Genomic DNA, 20,046 nt, shown 5'->3' with positions numbered 1-20,046 from the left:
ACCCTTCCCTTCTCCTCACCATTCAGCACCACACACACACTCCCTTGGTACCCAAGTTACAGCGAGGCATTATGCAGTTCACATAATCACACAGCTGTAACATTTAGCATACAGCTGGACTCTTCTTTCATAAGAAAACAAGGGAATATAAACATTTGCTTTTTTTACACTGATTACCCAAAGATTAGATAAAACTACTGCCCTCAGGTCTAATTGTAATTTTGCACTTGGTTCACAATATGCTCCCAGTCAATTATTTATAATAGTTAAGCCACAAAAATTAAGTTCTCTTCTAGACTAGAGTTCAGGAGAATTTAATAGTTTTTTTCTCATACTATTTTTCAGATGCATTTTATCACAGACCTTTAAAAAAAATCTATCAACCTCCTCTCTATACAGAAAGCCACAGGCTGAGCAGAAGAAACCCCATACTAGAATGTGAAAACCCTGAGTACTGTTTTTTAGCTATATTGATGCAAGTATAGGTTTAAGAGTATGTAGGCTGTGTAACTTCAGGTATCACTTGTGATGAGACTGATCTAACTCATCCATACTCTTTTGATGTTTCTCATGCAGCACTGCCTCTTTTCAAATGGTCCTTTATTAAAAAAGAAACTACATCAAATACTTAAGGAATACAATATATGAAAGCATATATAAAAGCAGTCACTGTGCTTTTAACTATCCTCACACTTGCAGGGCCCTCAAAATAAAGGCTGTCTTTAAAGTAGGAGTATCTTTAACATGCTGATTACATGTAGCAGAACACTTTTAGGCAGGATAAAAGCCCCAAACAAAACGTGTCTGGATAAAAGTGGCATTATGTTAAAAGACATTGTGCAATTCATCATTTTTCACATCCCTGCAATACATTAAAATCCAAACATATTTGTGTAGTTTATAGCCCAAAAATAAAAATACAAGAACAAAAAAAGAAGATACTCGGGTCACACAAATGTGTGAAGTGGCAAAAAGTCAGAAATTGACAACATGGCTATCAGAAGATGACCCTATGATGAAGTTTCCAACAGAAGAGGATGGAAGAGAAACAAAATGCTGGAGGAAAGATGTACAATATTCCCCCTAGAAGCAATCTTTCCCAAAGTGTCCCTTTTTTTTTTGTTAACACAATAACAACACTTTTATTAAAACATGACACATGCTACATTATAAATAGCAGAATACCGCTGTGGAGACAAAGCCTAAGGTTATAGACAGGAATGTGTTTGCCAGGCAGTGTGGCCACAAAGAGCCCATGAGTCCACAATCTGCCTTGCTGGAGGTTATCTTTCTAATCCCTTGAAACTTCTGTTCTTATAAATACTTCCTACATATCTCAAAGTGAACTGGGTCAACAGCAGCCTAGATGAGTACATCATCTCTGCTTTCAGCCTTCACTAAAGAGCAGACACTGTTCTTGTAAGTCTTCTGGTTTTAATGTTTGAGATACGCATGCTACAGTTCTGGACTTTTTCTCAGCAATTGTGACTGAAAGATTAATAAAAATGGCTGAGTTGTCTTAATACTCTGCTTTTTCAAGCTAAGCACAGCAAAACTATATCTGACTCAATGAAAAGGCAAACATTAGCCCTGCCAGTGAAACTCAAGCAATTTAACTGTTTGCTTAGGATGGTGGCTGTTCATCTTGTAGGAAAGTAGGAAAGTCTATGATTAAGGGTCATAAGATTTCTGCAGAGATTAAGAACAGAAAATTGCTCAGGCTTCTGAAAACACAAGGCAAGTCAATTTTCCTTTCTTAATTTTTCCACTTTCCAAAGTTTGTGCTTGCCTTTTGATCGCCATCTATTTGCATTTGTAATGAACTGGAGTAGATGAGAGGGGAAAAAAATGCCACAATGACTTCCTGTCTCCAGCTACCTGACCTTCCCAATTAGCTGCTTTTCCTGAAGGCTTGGGATCAGCAATGAAGCACTGACATAATTACATTCTAGTACATTTATAGCCCTTTTACTTTTTTCTTGTATTACATTTTTATCCTGCTGCACAAAAAATAAAATAATAATTCAGCTCCCTCTTTTGGGCTGCTTCTGAGACAAAAGAAGAATCTGCCCTTTACGGTTGTGTTTGTAGCAGCAGTCTTAGTTCTCGGCCATTTCATTTTCTGTAGTTTGGATTGGTTTTAGTTTTTGTTTTTTTTTAAATTTAGACACCTTGTATCCAAACTACTAGAAAGAACAATGGAGACGTTTCTTGCCCCACAGGTCAGTCAGTCAGGATCAAAAAAGGGTCATTTAGTAACCTTGAAAAGGATGCAATCCTTCCCAGCAACACTTCCCTGTGGGCCAATGCTCTCCTCCTCTAAGAATGTTGGGAACATCCACATCCCTGCTGTATCCTTCCGAGTGATCCAATGGAAGGAAAATGGCACTAAGACCATCATCAGTTTCTTCAAATTTTAGGGCATTTGGACTCAATGTTTTCTCAGAAACTGCTGTGACATTTTTTTGAACTTGCCCTATTTGTACCTAATGTTGAAATTGCTACAAAACTCATTAGCTCTTCCTTCCTCTCCTTCCCACCATCAACCTGGATGTGTGAAGGAAAGGACTCCACTTTACATTCCCCCATAGCAACACCAAATAAATACATTTGCTTAAACCTAATTTATAATTCTTTTTGGGGTGGAAGCTTCTGTAGAATAAGATTGCCTAAAACCTTACAAGCCACACTTTTATTAATTTTTTACTTCTCTGACATTACATTGCACTGTCAAAATCTGTAAGTCAAATCACCAAAAACAATCAAAGTCATTAAATACAGACTGAGGCTCTAAATTTGGTGTGTTAAATCAGATTTTTGTAGAATGGTTTGGGTTGGAAGGGATCTTACAGATCAACAAGTTCTAATCTCCCCTCTGACAAGTGTAGCATCTGTATATGTAATGAGCACTTCTTTCAGCTTAGCAACTACTAAGCTCACTTTAAATCAAAGACCCAAAGGAAGGAAAATATCTTTTCCAAACTGGAGTTTAAATACATGAAAAATCACACAACAATTGATAATGACAGAAAGGGTCTTCAGAAAAGTAGTCAAATCATGTATTTATTTTAATTGGATCAATTTCAAATACCATGTGTTTTAACAATATATCTTTCATAAGCATCTTTAATTTTAATGCAAGACTTTAGATGTGTACAAATACCACATAAATTGCATTTTAAAATATAAACAGAAAATTACAATTTATGTCATAAATAATTACTACAGAAAAAAAAATACAGGGCAGCAAAAACATATATAAAAATTAACCCAACAAGACTCAAATCATCATCTTATCCTGAAACTGCTTGGGTGATCTGTGCAAGATTTAGATGCTGACCACCTGAACTAATAACTGCACTATAAAAAGCAACCAAACAGGTCCAAGAGTTCTTTCTCATCACTTACTGTGAGGAGGTTTTGTTCTTGTCAAAGATACCAAGCTAATAATCAAGAGTAGCTCCAAGATCTGCAATCTCATTTAAGAAATATATGCAATCATGGGACTGATTTGATGGGTTTACTTTGTTCCCCTCCCCCCCATTTGAAAATTTAATTATTATAAAATAATTTTAATCTTAACATTACTCAGCCCTTTTAATGTTTCAAAACAGTAGAATTCACAATGACTCAAACACTTGGCTTATGTTGAAAATCCATATGATTAATATTTGTCTGGGATCTAACATAAGGAAGGGAAAACTACAGCTTCTGCAAATTGGCAAATCCATTTTGCCTCCAAACAGCTAATTTTATGTAATAGGTGGAACTACAAAGTGCCTTTTACTCTACATTATAGTTAGGCACTCCCCTCCTTTTCAGTTTAGAATGGTTTCAAAAAGCAACACACTGCAAGAGTTATAGTAACTGAATCAAAATTTGTTTTACTGCATGCCAGCATTTCACATACTTTTGGAAGCTGACCTAAAAGAAATAAAACTGTCTCCATTGAACAGCATAACTATTTGCTGGTCAATGTCTATGTTCATTTTAAAATCTGTTTTTTATAAACATGCAGGTAAGTTCTCATTATGGTATTTCCCCACACTAACTGTAACAATTCACACTAATCAGAACAGCAAGGATCACTGATTGCATCTAAGCTGACATCCCATCAAAACATGAGGTTGTTCATCTCTTGTTCTTGTCTCAGCCTCTCTGCAAAGATGAACTGTTTCATGGTTCACATGCTGCTGAACATATCAGCCCAATCCTAAACAGTACAGATTTTTAAAAATTAAAGCTGCACATTCAACACTGTCATGTGTTATCTAGAAAGCTCTATGAAGTCCTCTGCCCTACTACCAGATACCAAACAACCTTAGGAGCACACCTTCACGTTTGTCATGATTTTTTGCTTTAGTTCTGTTTAACATCTTTCATATGAATCCTATTATAAAACACTGCATTGCAAAACACAGAGGTTTCATACAAGAACAATAACAACTAAGTTTAATTACAAACTTCAGAAGATAAGTGACAGGTCTGCATCCAATTAAAGGAGAGAAAAATTCTGGTGGAACTTAAAAATGTTTTCTTGACTAGCAATATTATGCATACTTTCTAAACAGCAAGTTCTGGGCACTTGAGAATTGCATTAATCTGAGCACTGATATTCTCTGACAGTACTAAGTCCAAACCACAATAACTGCGTTACCATTGTTCCTAAGTATTTACATTCAATGAATTAGCACTGCACATCAAGCTCAGAGATTCTGCGTTTTTCACTGGTTTGATGAGACTTTTTAAAGTGACTCCTAAAATAAAAAAAATAAAAAAGAAACTATAAATCAAATGACCCTGTCTTCAGTAACACAAATCTTAATTTATGACTCTGGCAGAGAAGACAGGAACTGTGGAAGATTTACAACGCACTGCACAATGCGGTCTTACTGTTCCTTACTTCATCTTCAAAGCCTTACATTCATCAAGTCTGCAGCATCTTAAAAAAAATTGCATAATGTTCAAGGAGAGAACTATACACAGGTCTGTACCAGAAAATATTTTTGCAAGGTTTTCAAATGTGGTTCTTGAGTCCCAGGTTTTTTCTTTAGAAACCGTTTGGAAAACTAAAATACTTGGAGGACAAATTAAACACTAGATATATTAGTACTCAACTAAGCAACATGAAGAAATACTTGAAACTTCCATTATCCAACATAAATATAACAGACCACATTAATAGCCAACTATCTTCTACTTAAGAATTAAATAACCTGAGTAGTCTATTGAGCCTAACTTTAAAGCACTTCAGAGAGGGCTAAGCAAGACAGTGAGCACCAGCTATTTGCTGCATCACTTTAACGATACAGAAAAAGACATCCCTGTAACCTGAAACTCAACATTTCATTAACATATGGAAAGCTATTATTTCTTATTGTTACACAGATCTATCATGTTAATAACTAAGGCTACAATTCACCTATATTATTCATTGTAAAAACTGCTAATTTTAAAGAAATAATAGATAATCCATTATTGCCATGTTAGATACACAAGACATCCATATCTTTATGAGCTCCCTGTTTTTCCTAGATCCCATCTTCCAAGACAAAATCAGTCTGCTCTTTGGAAGCACAAATTAACTTCACCACAGCAATCACGCACAGGAATCACAAACAAACATTGTAAAAACCAACCAAAGATTCCCATCCCATTAGAAGACTTTCAGGATTTTTTTCGTGTGGTTTGTTTCATTTTAATTTGTTGATACAGTTGTTATCCCTGTTAGTGTTACTTCAGACTTTCCTTAACTTTAACCATTAATTACATCTACTGTATTGTCACTTAATTGTCAGGTTAGTGACCACTTTTACATCACTCCCATCATTTCAAGGAGAAGTCAGAGAGCAGCTTCACATTCTCTGCACACTTGAATGACTTTGCAGGCTCATGCCTGCCAGTGTTTCCTTAAGTCCCCACAAGAACTATCAAAAACCTCTGGATCCTCTATTCATTCTTAGGGAAGTGTATGAAATTCTGGAAAGCACAATAAATGCTCTTGTGGGTAGTTTTGTAGGTGAAGCATGGCAACCCCTGGGCTACAACGATGAGAATAGAGAAAAAGAACCCAACTATCACAGGGGAACTGTTCCTCACCGAGTGATCACTCCAATCTGCCAATTCAGATTCTCAGCTGAAAACTGACACAACATTTTTCAGAGAATAGATCAGACTAGAACACAGAACTCCACTAAATACACAACTCCCATCAGATTCAGAAAACTAGAATTTTTATCTCTCTCAACGTTTTTTTAGTGGGATTAAGAGGTTGGTTACCTGCCTCTTCTCTCAAGACCATTTTGCCATTCTTTTGCTAACAACCTACCTGGCAGAGAACAGCTACTCTTCTGTTGTTTCAGAAATTTATTATTTATAATAAAACAATATAATTTATAATTATGAATTTTTTTCCTCCACTCACACCTTGCTCTGAAATCTACCATGCTCCTACTTCAGAACTGAAAAACAGCCTAGAAAATAATGAATTTTCCAAGCTACAAATAATCAACCTAGTAAAAGACATCTCTTCCCAAACTGTGTAATTAACAAGGGGGCACAAATCAGAGGCTCATTTTTCATTAATTCACATAGCATTATAGCATAAGCTAAACTTGTTGTCTACCAGACACACGCAATTTAAATGTTCTTCACAACTTCCAATGAAGACCACACTAAAAACAAAGAAGTTGATAACCTCAACATAAGAATAATAAAAATAAAAAAAATCTGGATGTGGAAACTAGCAGTACCTATGAAATATGACACAAAACGCACCTAATGACTTTGCATTTTTCCTAAGTATGGGGAGTACCTGCAGACTTACCCTTGTCACAACACCCACGCATTGCATGAAAGTCACAGCCCCTTGCCACAAAACTGATTTAGAGAATGATGAAACCCCAACAAGTTCTATGTAGGCATAGAAATAATGACATAAAAGAAAAAGAGTTCCCCTGCCTATCCCATAAGCCTCAGAACTGCCTGTTGCTGCTAGCGGTAGACTTTTAAATCCGAAGCGCTGGGCTAGCTGATTCTGCCGGGATGGCAGAAGAATTCTGAACATCCCTGAGCACAAGTCAGAGTGACACCCGCATCGCTAATCCCATTACTTTCAGCGCCAGGTCTGTCTTTGATGACCCTCGGCAACAAGCAGGCACTTTCCAGGCGGGAAGGGACTCCTCGGCGCCCTGCCCCGCCGGCAGCTCTCACAACTCGTCCCGCAGGTCCCGCTGCTCCTTTCAGCGGAACCGTGCCGGAGCTGGAGATACTGGGGGCTCGGTGCCGCCCACCTCGCTCCTCGCCCCTTAACGTAAGCAAACGCCGGAGGGACGGAGCCTCTCCTTCCCTCCCGTTCGCCCCCAATCCGGACCCGCCCCGGGGAGCCCTCCCGAGGCCCCGGAGGCCCAGCCCTGCCCCGGCACCACCCTTCCCCGCGGAGGCTGGGTGCGGCGGCGCGGCATGCCCGCGCTACGGGGAGCCCGGGGAGGAGGGGGACGGGAAGGGACGAAGCCGGAGATGCCACCCACGCCTACCGGGACCGGCCACTCCCGGCGGACCCCAGTGCTCGCAACCCCGAGGCGGGACCGCACCCCTAACTCGCCCACCGCCCCAGGGCTGTGTCCCGGCGGGGCCCCTCCGTCCGCGGCCGGAGCCGGCGCCCCGGCGGGAAGCACAGCCCCGGTGGCGGAGCTTTACCTGCTGGCAGGGTCGCGGCACCGTTCCTGGCCGGGCTGGGGCCGCTGCTGGCGGCGACGCCCGCGGCCGCCTCAGCTCTCACCCCCGCTGCGGCTGGGTTCTCCCCGCCGAGCACCGCCCCCTTCCTCCCGGCGCTGCGGCGCGGTGGTGCCGCCCATCCTCCCCCCCCGCCCCGGGATGGGGCCGTCCGCCAGGGGCGGGGCGGGGGGTCGGCGGGCGCGGGGCGGCTGCGGCGCTCCCGGGGCGGCCCCACCAAGTTCTATCGGGGGGCGGTGGCGGGAGAAGGCGGAGAGGGCGCCGCTGTTTCCCGCCGGTGCGGCCCTCCCCGTGTACGGAGAGCTCCGCGCCCCCTTGGCGGTGGGGCCGAGCTCTCCCCTGGGCTCCGCCGCCCGAGCAGACCTGCTCGGGGCGGAAAGCGCGGCGGAACCTCGCGGCCGCCACCCGCCCGCAGCCACACTCCTCCGGGATGTGTACGGCCGACACTGCGCGGGGGCGGCCAGCGCTGCCGCCGGACCAGGAAGTGCGGCCCGCGGCCCCTCCAGCCCTGCACAGCCGCGCCGCGCCCGGCCGAGGCTTCCCGGCACCGGGACGGCGGAGGGGGCGCCGCGGGCCGTCCCGGAGGACCAGCCACCGCCCTCAGGCGGCCCCCCTTGAGCCCCAGAGGACGGGCACGGCCGCTCGCCAGCCCGTCTTCGCTCCCCGCCGGCAGGAGCCTGGCTCCGCGGGCCTCCTCCATCCCGCCGCGGCCCGGGCGGGAAATACCTTCGGGCTCTCCGCCGCCGGGTAACGGTCCGCGCGGGTGTCACCGAGCCGCCGCCTCCATGGCGCTCGGTCGCGGCGGGAGGAGCTCCTCCCCCTCCCGCATGGACCCAGCCAACGTGACGGGCCGTTGCCATGGCAGCGCAGCGCTGACGTCAGAGCGCTTAAAGCGACAGCGCCCCGGAGGTGCCGGCGCCCGGGCTCGCCGTGGCCTGGCGGGGCGGGGAGGGGTGGAGCGGGACGGCCACCTTCGGGGACGGGAGCGGGAGCCGGCAGCGCCCGTGGAAGCCTCGTGTAAGGTCCCGGAGTCTGGCGGCACCCCGGGAAGAAAGCCGTGCCCAGGCGGCGGCTCTGCAGCCCCATCACCGGGTGCGGCGGCGGAGCGTGAGGCAGCAGCGGCGGGAGGGCGGGCAGCGCAGGACGGGTGTGCCCCTGCCCGGAGATGGCTCTCGCGTCCTGGCAGGGAGCCCAGCGGGGGCTGCGAGCCTGTGCCGGGGCACAAGGTGTGCCGGGGGGTGGTGGGTTAGCTCCAGCTCCCGGGGCACACCGGTGTCCACCGAAAAGTTAGTGCAGCCGCGGGCAGAACTCCTCTTTTGCTAGAGCACGCGTTTTCCGTGCAGCCTGTAGCCTCCCGAGCACCCACATCGGGGCTCTTCAAACACTCCTGAAGTAGTCTTGGGGTGCCCCCAAGTACTCGATGGACGCCTTGCACTGCTGCTCCGCTGGAGCGGCCTGGGGAGGAGGGTGGGGACCTGGCCTGGCCGGGAAAAGGGCTCCAGGTGAGGCCCCAAACTCTGCATTTTCAGCTACCTCATTGTGGGCAACCCTGCCCGATCAATAAAATCAATTCTGCAGAACTGATCGATGAGAGTTGCATCTCACCCTTAACGCCCAGGGGACTGGGGTGTTTCGTAGATCATAGCATTGTTTTGCTTGTAAAAGACCTTTAAGATCACCAAGTTCAACCATTAACCCAGCACTGCCAAGACCACCACTTAAACCATGTCCCTCAGCACATATACATGTCTTAAATTCCCCAAGGAATCCTCGTCAACCACATCCCTGGGCAGCTCCACGCCTTACTACCTCTGATGTGAAGAAACTTTTCCTAACAACCAATCCAACCCTCCCTTGGCACAACTTGAGGCCATTTCCTCTTGTTCTGTCACTTGTTTCACTGTGATTAGGAGCAAGGAGTGACTCCACCCAGCTTTGTAGGTAGTAACAAAGTACAAGTGATGGCTGTGGATGGATACTCGGATCTGGTGTATTCCTCGCAAAGCTGCAATCCTACATCCCTTAATGGGGCACGCATCCTTACCCCAGCACAAGACTGCTGAGCTATCCACGTTCAGTGCTCAAATTACCATCAAATTGCCAGACTACAATCACACCAAACATCACACCAATTTGTGCGTGGGGTTTGTGGGATGCTTCAGCCACCCCTTCTCTGAGTCTTGCCTCATCTTGGTGCCACAGGGACACCGCTACACAAGTCATTGCCTTGGAACACCAAACCTAAGGCAGCCAGGGCTCCAACACTGAAGGCAGGATACTTGTATCATCCACCTTCTCAGCACACACCTCTGCCACGCCACCAGCACCATGAAGCCCCAAGATTTTTGTAAAAAAACCTTACATGAGTATCATAGCTACTGTGGGTAAAGCAATCTTTGAGCTATTAGTGTATTACTGATTAATGTCTTGTGTTAATGGTAGTACACACTGGAACATACAGTATGTACTGTAATGAAACAGCTCATTGCTTACCACAAATCAGTCTTAAAAAAACATTTATGCACTTCCCTTTACTGACTCAAACCTATTATTTTTATAGCTCTGTCCTGGCTACAAAATCTACGTTACGCTTTCCTGCACTGCAATACATCTGTCTTCCCTTTATCCAAATGACAGATGACATTCAGTAATATGTTTACTTTGCATTTAACAAGTGATCACATAGAAAAAAATAGACAAGGTATGGGTCAGATTTTGATGGACTATGCTTGAAGAAGAGAAGAAACTTCTCAGAATCACTGTGTCACTCTATAAGTTGCTTAACTTTTTATAAAAGGGGGAAATAAGGCACAAGGATAATTCTCCCTTAAATTATGCTTGCTTCCTTACATTTTTCTTAATTAAATTTTCAGATCTCTGAGTAGAGATTACTGACAAGATATGATCCCAGAATGAGCACATAATTTCTCTCTCTCTCTTTTTTTTTTTTTTTTTCAAACAGTTCTGGAAAATCACAGGCAGCAAACAGCCCCAGAAAAGTTCAGATGTAGCAGTTACATATTGCAAAATTATCCGCCATTGTCCTTCCAGTGGAGCAATATCAAAACATTTTATGATTTTTTTTTCATATTTTATCCTCATGACTCATTTGGGAGACAAGGAAGTTTCTCCTGTGCCAGACTGGGAAAATGAAGCAGGCAGGACATGGTTCTCAGCAGGAAAACTCACCTTGCAAGAGTGGCATTGCTGCACCCGTGATGGTCCAAAGCTAACAGCAAAGCAAAGTTTGCAAGGAGGGATATCTTCTCTTAGGCCAACAAGTACAAATAAAAGAAATTGCCTGTCCCTATAAAACTCATCCCAGCTATTCAGTAGTCTGCTTTCTTATTTATTATATTAAGACATTATGAATTCCTAATGAAAGGGATATCCCCAGTCCCGCTACTGGCAATATTCTACAACCAGTTTCTACCCAGTCCTTCTGATCACTGGTTTCATATGCCAAACCCTACTCTGCAAAATCAGAACTGCCCCTAGTGGAACTATCCTTATGCCACTTCAGCAATATGTTTCGTGTTATTTTAGAATTTATATAAGGAATCAATTTATTCTGCAGTGAAAGAGAAATATTGAGATACAGTGCCAAATGAGTTTTAAAACCAGTATCTAGATCAGCTTTCCTAACATGTTTCCTTTGAATTATGAGTTACTACAGCCAACGTAGCAACTTTGGTTTCTGATAGATAAAGTGGTGCTGGAGGCCCTCAGTGCTTGGATTCCTGCCTGATGAGTCGGAAACATCTCTGAAGGGAGAGATACCCAGAGGGAGAAGGGAACCTGTTCAGAGATTGTGCTGATTCAGCTGCAAGTGAAAACCTCAGCCAAGTTAGCTCCAGCAGCACCTTAAACATCTTTTTGATTGAAGTTTTGTGAAACCCTGTGAAAGCAAATGGGCACTAGGAAGCAATGAGACATTTTCTAAAAAACTCTCCAGTGCTGGCAGGCCCTGAGATCAAAAGACATAAAGATGGACAGACACTTGTGTACTCTAAATGGCTAAAAACACCACTGAGGTCTGCGCATGTCTTTTCTTGGTTACAGCAAATTGCAGACTTCACTCTGAGACTGGTACTTTCCATTTTCCAGAAAGTCCCCACATTTCATCAGCCCTTTATCTAATTCCTTCCCAAAACACTTCAGGATATACATGAAGTAATCATGTTTGTTCAGGAGACAAGTTAAAGCAAAGCAACCCTGATAACAAAGAGACAAAGATCGATAGGGAATCCCCTTCACTGGTATGACTGAATCACACCAGTCCTTTGACTGACTTCAGAAAAACAAAAGAAAAAATAAATTGCTCATTCAGACTTCAGAATTAATTTATGGATGTGGCAATGCACTCTCTTGACAACTCCATAATGGCAACACTGGTTTCCTTTCATCATTGTTTTTTTCATTGGTTAAATCAGGCAGCTCCTGCTGTATGTGCCCTTGCCTTTTGTTTTGTCCTCATTCTTTGTTTATGTCTGACAGCACTTCTGCTACTGCAAACCATGCAGCTATTCAGGTGAGATACGCTGATCGACATCCTTTCCTCCTTACATTTCCATCTTTCCATCTAGGAATTAAAATTAACTCCTTACTAATAAGTGAGTAATCTCACACCATTCTTTATTCAAGCCTTGTGAAGAGCCAGAGATGTAAAAGGTCACTTAATTTACTGATATAGTATAATTTCTCTGTTAAGCAGGACAACACATATTATCTTTATATTCTATATAGATGAAGGAAAAACATATCCACTTTCAGACATCCCCTCCTCAATGTATTCCTAAATAGGAAAGGAAGTGCTTTACTGATGTATCTTCAATCTCCTGTTCTTATTCTTACTGAAGCCCAACATTCATTCATTTCAAGAACCCTCCACATGCTCAGCCTCACAACTGAAGCACATCAGATCATCTTTTATCAGTCTGTCACTGGCTCTGCTTACACACGGATGGCTTTCTACAGCACTGAGGAGCAGTGATCCCTCTGCATGCCAGCTGATGCTCTACATGATCTGTATCCATGGTGGCAGTTTAGTTCATGTTGTGTACATGTGTTTCTAGAAGTCCCAGAAAGAATGTGCATGGCAACTGCACCAGCTGCTCACCGCTGGCTCTGGTCTTTGGACCAGCTGTTCATTTGGGCAGGTAGAGGGGAGTATCCTTGCTGTGTTTTATTAGTGTCCTTGTGTTACCAAGAAGCAGTGAACTTCAGTGTCTAGGGCTGCCAGTCCAGCATAATTCAGTTCCTTTTATATCCACATGCTTATTCTCTAATCTTTAATTCAATTTAAAAAAAAAAAAATCAAGCAAAAATGATGTAAGGAGAAACAATAATAATATTGCTCTGGTTATTTAGGAGGCTGAAAAAACGACAGATGTCAGAGAGTTCATTTACTTTTTGAGGTCCAGTAAAGGAACTGATCAAGATGCACAGTTGGATCACTGTGCAGCTACAGTTTTGAGTCTAGATTCCTGACTTCAGAGTGAGCCAGGTGACTCATCCCTTAACGGGAACTGAACAGTCACTGAGCACGATTTAAATAGAAGAAAGAGGAGTGGATAGACATGCATAGATGCTTTACATATTGCCTATGTTTATGCATGCATTTTTGAACAATACTAATTTCACGTGCTTACTGTAATTTGCAAGATATTTCACCAACGTTTAAGATCACTGCTGTGGCAAAAGACAATGCTCCTATTAATCACTGTGCTTCTGCATGCTCTCTGATGCTTGTAACAAAGGCACGTGAGGGCTGAGAAAACTCTACTGCATATTTTGGAAATTCTCATGATTTCTTCTGGAGAGACAGAAGAGAAAGGAAGCAGAAGAAGGGCATTCTGTACCTAAAACCTTCATAGAAGAATTTAAGAGTCTGCCTACAAATCCCAGACTCAGGGGATGAAGCCTCCCATCAGCTGTAACTCTCTGCCAGCAACTTTGCTGAAAATGTCCATGGAGAAGGCTCCTTTCCACCAAGGGTGTGGGTGTGGAATTGTAATAGACGCTTCCACAAACTGCTGTCTGCTCAAATGTCATGATGTTGGCTTTCTGCCCCATTTTCAGCTGCAGAGAACAGCAGATGGGAGTGGCAGAAACAATGAAGATCCCTTTTTAACTCTCAGTTTTAAAAAAATCTCCCGACTCTTTTCAGCCAAACAGCTATATTCCTAACTCTTATGAGTGGTATTTTCTAGATCCTGCTTTGGAAATTACAATTACTATACCATACACCTAAACTAATCCTAAACCTCAAGAATTTCACAGTGTGTGCAATAGGGAGCAAACAAGGACTAGTTACCTTCATATAAAACAGCAAGTGATCACTTCTTGTGAGTTTTTAGTTACTGCTTCAACAAATGAAGAGTGTAAGGTACATTAAAGTTGTTCCAGGCATAACGTGGAATGAATGGAGACAGAAGAAAAAATGTGAATAGTCATGAAGAGCTTAACAAAGCATTCAGTAACTGACATGGGCAGTAAAAGAGTGTGGAATTAGGAAGAAAGAAGTATTAAAGAAATATTGTTTTGTTTAGAGATAGTTTTGCCCCTTTGTGGAACAAGACAGGAAGCCAACTGAAGAAGCATCATCGGGGCCATTAATCAGCTTTAGAAATTCTTACAAATATAAGCTAATTTCCAAGCACACCAAAATCAAACTACTTTTCACATTTTTAACAAAAGATTCTTGCATTGCTACCCAACATCCTTGAAAATAATAGGTGTCATAGTTCTAGTACATGCATTTGCACAGTGCCACCAACAAATGAACACGTTTACAGAGCCACAACCCAGTGGACATCACCACAACACTCTCCCATTGAGCACAATTTAGCATTGCTAATTGAAGACTGCAGAAGACAAAGCTACCAGGTGTCCCACTGGCAAATGTTTTGGTGAAGATCAATAAATGAACTATGGGTTTAAATCAGGGAGCTGCAGTTGAATTACAGTAAAGATGGCAAAGTTTTGGAACCTAAGCTATCTTCCAGGTGTAACGCAGCAAGAAATCAGCACTACAGTGAAGTGTTGCATATTAGAATAATTATATTTTACCTTCTTCTCAACTTTGAGTCTGAGCTTACACTGGAGTTGTCAGAAGTATTACTCAAGCTTGCAAATTTAAGTTTTGCTATTAACTTACAGAATTTTAGGTACCTGAAGAATTTTATGGTTGTGAATGAGGGAATCTGACACAGGGGGCTGGGTTTCCAGGTCTACAGGGAGACAGAGAGCATTTCCAGCCAGCTTTTCAGCTGGCTCTTAACCTGCATCTGCATCAGCATTGTTGCTATGACCCCAGCCATTCCTGAGGGAAAAAGGAGAGTGAATTAATGATGCTGGAAATGGTACCCTGGCCCAGACAAAGAAACAATACTATTTCTATTGTTATCCACAACAGCTTTATAAGACTGCAAGTAACATAAAATGATACAGCAACTGCACCCTTAACAAACTGCTGTGCCATGATGGTGGGCACTTTAACCAAATTAAATTTGGTGAGAGGGAATAGAGAGAGCATTGGACTTTAAGGAGAGGCCAATACATACTCTCTGTAGTGTCAATTCATATCTGTATCAAAACTGTGTTTTTCTAGTTACTATGACTTGCTACTTGCATATCACATTTCTTAAATGGGCTGAAGAATCTAGAACACTTTGGACTTTTTACAGTTTGAAAGCTAGGATGTCTATAGAGGTTTGGATGTGTACATCAATGATGATTCAACACTTAGATCTAATTCATGAAAGGAAAAATGAAGAATAGAGGCTTACTGGGCTTAATCAACTCATACACACTTTAGGTGCACATGGAAAAAAATACTTTGTTTCATTGTGTTTTCCTTCAGTAAATAGCACTAGAGGATGTATAGTCCTAGTTTTTTCTCAAAGATTTTAAGATGTTCTTCAACTATGACTGTCCTGTGGGAAAGTAAGGAAGAGTCGTGTAAACAGCTTGCCAAGCAACCAGCAGCAGAGCCAAAATCAGAATACAGATTGCCTGCCCACCTGCCTTCCTTCTACCCTTGCTGCTAAACAAGTTACCCAACATGAGAGCTTTTCAGATGGAAGAACAAATGAGCAAACAAAGGAGTGAAAATAAATATAAGCAGTGTGAAAATGACCAGTAAGAGTTCAAATAAGCAAAATGCAAAAAAGGAAACAAAACCAACATAAAATAAAATCAGAGGTTACAATAAAGAAGTAATTTCTATTTTAACACACGACTGCTAATGGTATGTTAATGATTTTCCTCATATACACTGGGTTTTGGTCCAAAACTCTGAATGAAATCATTCATGCTTTCCCATGTGGTTTTTTACCAGAAGATACCAGGGCTCCTTGGCCAAGGTGCTCCTTCTTTCTGTTCATTTTGCTTGCCTCTCTCCCCTGCGTGTCATTTCTGGGGGAAAGCAGCAGCCTGGCAGCTTGAAGGGCTGATGTTCCCTCTTTGCAGAGCAGGGAAGGATGTGCAGCAGCAGAGGAAGTTGCAGCAGCCCTGGGCTGTGGCCCTCCCCTCAGCTCTGCCCCAAAGGAATCTGGCACAGCTCCTTCCCCCCCCTGCTCACCAGAGAGTCAGTCAGGGACAACAGCAACAGGGTTTCTGTGATGCTTTTCCTGCTAGAAACTGGGCTCAGGCACACTTCACATCATCCATCAGACTGTGTTAACATGGGAACAGTTTCCAGTCACTAGTGACCTGAGCTGGATTCGGCTGGGCAATAGGCCACAAAGGAGAAAGCCTCCCCCTAAACCATTACCAGTTTTTCTGAGCCATTCTCTGTAATGTTGGGAAAAAAAGAAAAAAAAGAAAAAAGCAAAAAAAAAAGCAGCACTTTTTAAAATAAAGCTTCTCACAACTGACAGAGAAGCAGTCGCCCACACACACACACCTTATTCACTCTCTGTATTGAACTGGCATTCCTTCAAGAGCTGGTAAGGGCCCAGAGCTGCTGATTCAAAACCATTTGGAATAAGAACTCAAAAATTGAAGGGTTTTGTTCCCTTCTGGCTTCTTGCTTCTTCCCTTGGCCTCCTCTGCCTGCCCATGCTGAATGTCAAGCAGCAGAGCAGTAGCACCTTTGCAAAGAAGTCCCAAGTATCTTGGCAAATACATTGACGAGCACATGGAAAAACCCAAGGTTTCCACTGCTCCAGAGTGGTGGAAGCTGAGCAACAGACAGGGATAAAGGGTCAGGAATAGCTAAATTTCTACACTCTTGCCTAAAGTATAGAAGACACAGAGGTATATTTTTCAAAAAAGACTTCTAAATGATCCTTGCAGTGCATACACAGGTTGTTTTCAGAGACACTTGCTTACATCAAATATCCCTTAAGGAAATTGCCAGATTCAGTTGCTGTCTGCACTTGCTGAGAACTGCATCTTATGTCAAAGTGGTTGCAATCAACTCAAAGCATTTCTCAAAAAAGGTAGTTCATTTTTATTCAAGTCCCTGCCACCTTATAATTGGCAGCTGTTTGATGTTCAGTGCCACCTTGGAGTGAGTAAGCACAAAAGTTTATTACAAATTTCTAACAAACCTGTGGCTGGGACCAGCCTAAGTGAGCAAACAGAAAGAAATTACTTAAATTTAGCAAACTCAAGTCTCCCTCTTTGGTAGGCTGATGAAAATGTGTGATTTTGATCCTTGAGAACCACTGAATAGCCGACAATCTGTTTCTTTTGCAGCCTGTCAGTTTAACAGACACATTTTAACAAGGAGCTGTTTTTCTGATGATTACCATATGAAGATCTAAGAGACTGAGCATTTTATCTTTTGGTTTTAGCAAGCAAATACTGTATTTACTATGTTTAATAACACATTAAAGGTCAATTTAAGAGGATATTCCCTACAGCTGTTTAATTTTTTTAATTTAGTGTTTTGAATCTTAAAAATAAACACAGTGGTTTTAAGATGGATGGTCAAATTCTGCAGCTGCATTGATTAAAATCCTAAACAATTTTGTACACTTCATGAAATTCCTTGCAGTTTCAAGCACCTGTAACAGGGAAGAGAATGTACATCTTTTTGTTATTGTTAGGTTTGGTTTCTTTTTTGCATTGCTAAAACAGAAAGAGAAAACAAGAGCACCCAGTAGTGCTAATATGAACCATGACATGGTCTCCACTGGAATGAGGCATACTGTAATAAAGTGTATTTAATCTTCTAATGCTTAATCATGCTCAACTATCCCTGTTATACAGACAGGGTAGGACCCTCAGAGCAAGTCTGAGAAGAGGTTTGGATGCTCTTTGGATTTCTTCCTGGTAGATCCCACTGGAAAAGGAGACGGCAGTTGAGCAATAGATCTGGCACACTAACCTCATTGATCTTTCAATTATTTCTTCTAAAAGAAAGAAAAATAAAGATAGAAAAAGGAATTGGAGAAGTCAGGATATGCTGGCTTGTGTATCCATTGCAGAAATTATTAGCTGAGGTAGAGGAAAAGAACATCAAATGGGATAATGTCCCTGCATGATTATCTTCAGACTACTCTGATTAGTGACAAACAGTAGAGAGCTGGAGATCTATACAAATGTCATTAGACCAAGAGTTATATTGTGATTTAGTGACGTGGCTACAGTGACAGCTGGTTCCCTTGACAAAGCAAAACAAATGTGTTTTAACATTGTTGGCTCACTACTGTGCTTAAAGGAAAGCATCTAACATACATGTTTGTCTGTATGAGCAGACAGCCAAGGGGTTGCTGCTTATTTGCATTGCTCTGTATTAAACTGATGACTTAAGATGGCACAAGGAGAGCTGGGTCCTAAGACAAAATGTACTTCAAAACACAGCAACAGCACAACACACTTTGAGATTCCCAGCACACAAAACAAAGATTAACTCCTTTCCCCACTGTCTCCCTTCCTGTTATTCCTTCATTCCCATTCACCTTGCTTCATCTTTGGCTCTGACAGACCAGGCTGTCAGTGACTTCTCTAGGTGGTACCTGCTGGGGGATTCTTTCTGCAGAGGTGGCAGCTCCTGCTGCACAGGGCTGTTTCAGGGGATCACCAGTTGCAGCCACTCTGGCTGGGCTCCAGCTGGCCAGTTCTCAGATTGCTTTTTCTGGCCACCTATTGGGTACTCCTCATTCCATAAAAGGGCAGTTTTAAACTCTTCTCTCAAGGGAAGTAGCAAGGAATAAACCTTCTTCAGAACAGTGAGAGACAGTGCTGCTTGCAACCCCATACTTCTGGGGTTGTTTCTGTAATCTTAATCATATCCTGGCTACTATAACCCAATGGTCTCTGGGATACAGCTGTGTACTTCAGGAGATCATACCAAGAGAGCCAGAAAAGTCTGTAGGAAATTGCCCCAGTCCTTCTCCACTCTTCAGCCAACTAAGAAAGACAGAGCCCCCTTTCAATGGCTGGAGGATAGTCTGAGTATGTTCAGTGCAGCAGCAACCTAAATGCTGTATAATCAGATGGGCTTTTGTTATTAAATGATACAGTTTTATGAATAATTGAATCTTAAAATAACGACTTCCAGCAACTTCCATCCATCAACAAAATCAACACAAAAAGGCATCCTTAGTGAGTATATAAGACAGAATGAAGTTCGTTGTTTGAAATCTTGGTTAACAAATCCATATTGGTGATTTGGCTTTTTATAGACTAATTGCAGTTGATCTTTTTTAGCATTTTGCCAAATCATCTGTCATCATCCATCTACAAAGTATATGAATATGATTTTCAGTTTTACAACCTTGATTTAATTTCATCTGCAAGCACTAGGAAAAAAATTGAGCAGTGTCATGCAACAGACGAGCAAGACTCTGAAACACAGTGCAGAAAAACATTCCCTCCAACTTCTATCCATCTTCTGGAGGACATAATGCAGTTACTGTTTGCCTTCTTTCATGGTCATATTGTTCATACCAGTGGGAGGACAGTCCCTCATGACATATGACTGGAAAAACATCAGTGTCCATTGAAAACAGATACTCTGCAACAGTCTTCAGACACTGCATCTAGGCAGAGATGAATGGAATGAAAATAGTCTCAGCCTAAGCTAGGAAAGGGGGGAGCTGGTTCACAGACGTCAGCACTTCCTTGAAGGCCTTCATGACAAAAAGTAAATGATGTAACTGAGTTGCTTGAACTCCCCGACAAAGCGAGGAACCAAATCCTCAGCACTATATTGGATTGCTCGTTTCACAAAGCACCATTTCTGTGATAATTTTGTTTTCCTACAGTATTTGTGAACTCACAAGGGAAGAAGAGAGCTTATGCACAGAAGACAGTACTGTGCTTTCTGTTTATTCTGGACAAAACATAATACCCAGA

At 42.7% G+C, this 20,046-nt stretch overlaps 2 protein-coding genes across 3 annotated transcripts in view; one reads left to right on the top strand and one right to left on the bottom strand.

Annotated features, from left to right (window-relative positions):
* The window catches only part of GNB4 (G protein subunit beta 4), a 32,618-nt gene extending 24,070 nt beyond the window's left edge, over nt 1-8,548 (bottom strand). The window contains exon 1 of one of the 2 annotated variants that reach the window (XM_030455895.1): nt 8,461-8,548. The gene's annotated coding sequence lies outside the window, so the exon portion shown is untranslated. Of the gene's footprint in view, nt 1-7,698; nt 7,805-8,460 lie in introns of those variants that run through there. The other variant, XM_030455896.1, reaches the window with a different exon arrangement.
* Nucleotides 7,136-8,485, top strand: LOC115598731 (basic salivary proline-rich protein 2-like). Its single transcript, XM_030455798.1, has one exon. It carries the CDS (start codon nt 7,136-7,138, stop codon nt 8,483-8,485), a length of 1,350 nt encoding a protein of 449 aa, XP_030311658.1.
* Nucleotides 8,549-20,046: the final 11,498 nt, after the last annotated feature.

Source organism: Calypte anna, chromosome 9, assembly GCF_003957555.1.
Source record: "Calypte anna isolate BGI_N300 chromosome 9, bCalAnn1_v1.p, whole genome shotgun sequence".
Lineage (NCBI taxonomy): Eukaryota > Metazoa > Chordata > Aves > Apodiformes > Trochilidae > Calypte > Calypte anna.
This window is presented reverse-complemented; position numbering and strand designations above follow the sequence as displayed.

Excerpts from the sequence above, each read along its gene's own strand:
- LOC115598731 (XM_030455798.1), top strand. The coding sequence starts at position 7,136 with ATGACCCTCGGCAACAAGCAGGCACTTTCCAGGCGGGAAGGGACTCCT.